The following is a 6,367-nucleotide window of genomic DNA, read 5'->3' on the forward strand; positions in this document are numbered from 1 at the left end:
AAAAAAAAAAACAAAAAACTTTGTACATAGGCCAAGTGTGGTGGCTTATGCCTGTAATCCCAGCATTTTGGGAGGCCGTGGCGGGTGGATCACCTGAGGTCAGGAGTTCAAGACCAGCCTGGCCAATGTGGCAAAACCCCATCTCCATTAAAAATGCAAAAATTAGCCGGGCATGGTAGCGGGTGCCTGTAATCCCAGCTACTTGGGAGCCTGAGGCAGGAGAATTGCTTCAACCCAGAGGCAGAGGTTGCACTGAGCCAAGATTGTGCCACTGCACTCCAGCCTGGGTGACAGGAATGAAAGAGAGGGCGGGGCACGGTGGCTCATGCCTGTAATCCCAGCACTTTGGGAGGCTGAAGCCAGTAGATCACAAGGTCAAGAGATCAAGGCCATCCTGGTCAACATGGTGAAACCCCGTCTCTACTAAAAATACAAAAAATTTAGCTGGGCATGGTGGTGCATGCCTGTAATCCCAGCTACTCGGGAGGCTGAGGCAGGAGAATTGCCTGAACCCAGGAGGCGGAGGTTATGGTGAGCCGAGATCGCACCATTGCACTCCAGCCTGGGTAACAAGAGCGAAACTCTGTCTCAAAAAAAAAGTAATGCTACAACATGGATGAACTAGACAGAGAGCAGATATTTGAGGCTTTGAGGGTCACATGGCTTCCAAATTATTCAGCTGCTGTGGTCTGAATAGTTGTCCCCCACCCTGCCAAATTTGTGTCGAAATCGTAACCCAAAAAGTGATGGCATTATGAGGTGGGACTTTGGGAGATGATTAGGTCATGAGGGTTAGAGACCTCATAACTGGGATTAGTCCCCTTATAAAAGATGCCCCAAAGAACTAGCCTGACCCTTCCACCATGTGGGGACTCAGTGAGAAAATACCATCTATGCAGTCTCTGACCAGACACCGAATTTGCCAGTATCTTGATCTTGAACTTCCCAGCTTCCAGATCTATGAGCAATAAATTTTCATTGCTTGTAAGTCACCTGGTTTATGGCATTTTGTTACAGTTGCCTGAATAAACTAAGACATCACCTCTGCCCTTTTTGCACAAAAGCAGCATTATGTAAACAAATGGGTCTGAATGTGTTCCAATAAAACTTTATTTGCAAAAACAGGTAGTAGTCCATATTTGACTTGGAGGGTGTAGTTTATCTACTCCTGCTATATAAAATATCCTCGTATGTGTATTTTTGTCCATTTGTGTAGAAAATTTTATGGGATCAATTTCTGGAAGTGAAATTGCTGAGTCATGAGTTATGAAGTTATGACATATTTATTTTGAACAGACGCCGTGAACCACCCCAAAATTTGAACCAACTTGCTTTTCCACCAGCGGCACATGAGAGTACTTGAGGCTGAGATTTTCTTTTTTCTTTTCTTTTCCTTTTTTTTTTTTTTTTTTGAGACAAGGACACTCTGCTACTACCCAGGCCATACCCAGTGCAGTGGCACCATCACTGCAGCCTTGACTTTCCCAGGCTCAGGTGATCCTCCCACCTCAGCCTCCCAAGTAGGTGGGACTACAGGCATGCACCACTATGTCTGGCTGATTTTTTGTATTTTTTAGTAGAGATGGGTTTCTGTGTTGCCCAGACTGGTCTCAGACTCCTGGGCTCAAGCAATCCACCTGCCTCAGGCTCCCAAAGTGCTGGGATTACAGATGTGAGTCCCCGTGTCCCATCAAAATTTCCTTTCTTAAACCCTTTTCCCAAAGAAGTAAAACCCATACCCATTGACAAGGGGAGTTTCTGCATTGTCATTCTTGAGCTTTGGAGAGGAAGAGGAAGATAGAACATTTTGCCCCTGGAGAAGAAAACCAAATGGGGCCTGAAGTGACCTCATAATAGTATCTTATATTAGGTTGAGGCCCCCAGGGAAGGGGACTCTGGTAACTTGTCCTCATTTGGTGAGATCAAACCTTAGACTGCTCACTAAGTATCATTCCAAAAAGCCTTGAGTATTACCTATTCAAAAAATTTTTTTCAAATGCCGAGAGCTCCTTAGCAATTTCATTTATTAAGCAAAGCTTCCCTTCGTATTATTTCTCTTACATAAGTAATTTGCATGTAAATGAGGTCCACCTGTGCATACTGAGCATGTTACCAAATGTACAAAAAATATACATGGTCCAATTTTTCTCCACAGAGCTGACAGGTACCCATCCCTCTTGATAAAGATGCCGATGACATAGTATTTCATGTAGCTTAGTTTTCCCTAAGTCTTTTTGGCTTTTGGATGATGCATGGAGTTTTTCCATTTTTCTTTTTCTCCCTCCTTTTCATCATTTAGAATTCGTAGTGTGAAACCCACAGGGGAGAACAGTGGCTCGTTAGCATTCAAGCTCTGTTTTTGGCTGCATATTTTAGTTGGTTTATATGATTCTCGGCATCCCTCCTGGGATCTAGCGCGCCTTTGCTCGGCTCACGCTGGGTGAATCTGTGATATTTCCCATTCTGTAGCCCTTCATTTATAACACAGGCATAGCCTGCTTTCCCATTAGTGAAACGGCATGCCTGGACTACCCACACACAGATAAAGAATTAGGCGGAACTTGGCCAGGAAGATAAATCAAGTTAACCATCTCATTAGGCTTAAAAGACATAAATTAAGCTTAAGTTGGGATTAACAGAGGAGCCTTTCAAAGAGACATGCAGCACAATAAGAGGTGGAAGAAATTGCCATAGCCATTACTCTCAGCAAATTTCTACCATTTGATGGAACAGAGGAAACATGAAGTCTCTTTTATAAAAGGTCAACAGACAGAAATTTAGGATCGAAATAGCAGTATAACATTTGTTGAGCTCTCATCACATGCTTGGGACTGTGTGCTGAGAGCTTTACACACATTATTTCATAGAAATTGCACATTGACCTATGAGAGAAGCACTATTAAAATTCCTGTTTAACTAACAAAGAAACTAAGGCTCAGAGAGGTTACTTCACCTGCCCTGGACTCCCAGAGCTTGGTCAAATGATGGAGCCAGGATTTGCCCCAGGATATTTGGCCCCATGGCTTAACCTGGTGGTTCCCATTTGGAATGCATTGGCCTCCCCAGGGGCCATGACTGAAGACCTTTTGGGTTGTCACAGTTGTAGAGAGGGCAGCTACCAGCATCTGGTACCAGTAGGTAGCAGGGATGCTGCTAAACCTCCTACAATGCACAAGACAGTTACAGCAAAGAATTATCCCACCCGTAACGTCAACAGTGCCATGACTGAGAAACCCTTGTTGAATCACTCAGCTGGACTACAGTGACAAGCTTGCTGTTCCACTAGAACTATCCACTTACAGAGCTCTCTATGCAGTGTGGTGATGCCACGGGATGTACATTTAAGGCTGCATATTGCAGGCAGTGCAGCTGTCTGGTAGAAGGAACAGCCAATGCAAAGGCTGAGAGGTAGGAACCTGGCTGGCATGGGATGGCAGGAAGCCAGGTGCATCTGTAACAGAGACTCACAGGAGGATGCGATGAAGGAGTCGGAGTTCTCACCAAGAAATGGAAAAAGACAACGTGCCCTAAACGATGACCTCTATGTTTGCAGTTGACAAATGTGTAGACTAATGGCCTCTGTCTTCTCCCTGCCTTCCTGTTCTGTTCCCCTCCTTCCTCTTGCCTCCCTCCTGCCCTCAACCCTCTGGCTCCCTAGTTTTCGGCCACAACATGAAGAGCAGCAACGACTTCATCGGGAGGATTGTCATCGGCCAGTACTCTTCAGGCCCCTCTGAGTCCAACCACTGGCGGCGCATGCTCAACACGCACCGCACAGCCGTGGAGCAGTGGCACAGCCTGAGGTCCCGAGCTGAGTGTGACCGTGTGTCTCCTGCCTCCCTGGAGGTGACCTGAGGGCTTCAGGGAAGGCAACTTTCATTTGTTTAAAAAAAAAAAAAAAGACAGGAAAAAAATGTCACATACTATTACATCCACACCTGCGTACACACTCGCAACATGTCTACACACGTCCACACACACAGACACACAGACACCCCAAATCCTCTCAGAACTGAGAGGAAGCAGACTATTGATCACAAAATGGCCACCCTCAGTGAGACCTGGGAACTTTCTGGAAGCCCCATCTGTAGATCACAAGCTCAGTGGGCTCTGCCATAGGACTTATGTGCAGTGCCTGCTCTTGTCAATACCCCTGCCCCAAAATGCACTTTCAACCCTCAGGCCAGAGAAAGAACCTCCCAAAGGGTGCCAATCTCCATCAAGACTAAATTTACCAAGAGTTTGGCCAGTGTGTGGGAGACCTGACCACCCCCCACTCCCCAAACACATGCCCACTGGGTAACCTCTGAACAGGCTGCTGTTCCCTGGGCTTCTTCAAACCTGATACCTTTCTCCAAAGGTGTAAGTATCTTTGTCTTCTCCTTAGTAAATGTGATAACTAGATTATGGACCATTTGGAGAAACCAAATGGCAACCATAACTATTCCAGTGTCAGAAGCCTCTCCTGGCTTAACGGAATTGTCCTTGTGTTAGCTCATTCCAGGGGACTCCCTGTGGGTATATATGTGTATGTTCTCGTGCATGTGCCCTCACAGGTGAACACATGCGTGTGCCTACGTGTCCTCTTGGAGAGCGTGGCGATGGTCGGGACTTCAATCCTGAGCACTGCCTTCTCTCTGCGTCTCCTGTCCAGTGAGATTCCAACCAGTGTCCTGTCTGTCAGAGACCCCACCTCGGGTAACAGTAATGTGCGTGTGAGTCAAGTAAATAGGATATGATAGAGCAAAAGTAGCATTTTTTGGCTGAATCATGGTGATTGTGACCCACAAAAGACATACAAAGGACCCGATACATGGATTAAATGGCCACCACACCCATCCATGATGAGCTTCTTCCTTAACCATACTCTGAGGATTTTTCTGTGTTTGTCTGTGAACCAATGTCACGTCTCACGTGCTAAGGAATTAATGTAGTTAGAATAGATCTCTCTCTCTCTCTCTCTTTCTCTCTCTCTCTCTTTACTCTCTCTCTGTTGGATGCTTCTGTATCTTTTTCCACAGCATAATGTCTGGTGTGATGGGGAGCTATTTATTGAAATTAAAGATTATTTATTTGTGCCATGCATTCGAGTTATCTTTTCCTTCGTGAACACAGGACATAGAGGGTGGGAGGGCGCTGCAGTAATTTTGAGACAGAGTCTCTGCCTCCTGCATTCAAGCAATTCTCCTGCCTCAGCCTCCAGAGGAGCTGGGATTACAGGTGTGCACCACCATGCCTGACTAATTTTTGTATTTTTACTAGAGACGGGGTTTTGCCACGTTGGCCAGACTGGTCTTGAACTTCTGGCCTTAAGTGATCTGCCTGCCTCAGCCACCCAATGTGCTGGGATTACAGGCATGAGCCACCACACCCAGCCTCAAAACAATGATATTTATTATACTTATAGATTTTGGGGGTCAAGAATGTTCAGTGTTTGCAATATGTCTGATTCGAGCAGTATGCTAATGCCAATTATTCCAGTTTTGCTCTTCTCTATGAAACTTTGCACTTTTTTTTTTTTTTTTTTTTTGACAGAGTCTTGCTCTGTCACCAGGCTGGAATGCAGTGGCACAATCTTGGCTCACTGCAACCTCTACCTCCCAGATTCAAGTGATTCTCCTGCCTCAGCCCCCCGGTAGCTGGGGCTACAGGTGCATGCCACCATGCCCAGCTAATTTTTTGTATTTTTAGTAGAGATGAGGTTTCACCATGTTAGCCAGGTTGGCCTCGATTTCCTGACCTCGTGTTCTGCCCTCCTTGGCCTCCCGAAGTGCTGGGATTACAGGTGTGAGCCACTGCGCCTGGCCCAGTTTTACTCTTCTCTATAAAACTTTCCACTTCCTCAGGGCAAGGTTCATGGCTTATTTGGCTTTTTATTGATCAGTCCCTGCTAAGAGCCTGACCCAGGTAAATACTCCTTGGGACAAAATGGCTTCACCTCTGAGGCTACACTGGGTATTGCAGAGAGAACCTCATGGTGTCTCCCACTCTGGAGTGGAAGTATGGAGGTCAAGGGGAAGAAACAGGAAGGCTGGGTTAGGTTGATGTATTCATCTATTTTGCATTGCTGTTAAGGAGTCCCTGAGACTGGGTAACTTATAAAGAGGTTTATTTGGCTCATGGTTCTGCAGGCTATACAGGAAGCATAGTGCTGGCATCTCTGTGGCTTCCAGTGAGGCCTCAGGAAGCTTACAATCATGGTAGAGGGCAAACAGTGAACAGGCATGGCACATAATGAGAGAGGAAGCAAGAGAGAGAAAGAGGAGGAGATGCCAGGTTCATTTAAACAACCAGCTCTAATAGAGAACTCACTCATCACCAAGCCATTCATGAGGGATCTACCCCCATTACCAAAATACCTCCCATC

At 46.0% G+C, this 6,367-nt stretch overlaps 1 protein-coding gene across 9 annotated transcripts in view; it reads left to right on the forward strand.

The window, feature by feature from the left end:
• The window catches only part of SYT17 (synaptotagmin 17), a 98,620-nt gene extending 93,537 nt beyond the window's left edge, over positions 1-5,083 (forward strand). For all 9 annotated transcript variants that reach the window (XM_037740538.1, XM_037740536.1, XM_017534275.2 and 6 more), the window contains one exon: positions 3,659-5,083. In XM_037740538.1, the coding sequence (XP_037596466.1) occupies positions 3,659-3,855 (197 nt within the window). In that variant the 3' untranslated portion in view covers positions 3,856-5,083. The remainder of the gene's footprint in view (positions 1-3,658) is intronic.
• The last annotated feature ends 1,284 nt before the right edge of the window (positions 5,084-6,367 follow it).

This window comes from Cebus imitator, unplaced genomic scaffold (assembly GCF_001604975.1).
Source record: "Cebus imitator isolate Cc_AM_T3 unplaced genomic scaffold, Cebus_imitator-1.0 Scaffold85, whole genome shotgun sequence".
NCBI classification, from domain to species: domain Eukaryota; kingdom Metazoa; phylum Chordata; class Mammalia; order Primates; family Cebidae; genus Cebus; species Cebus imitator.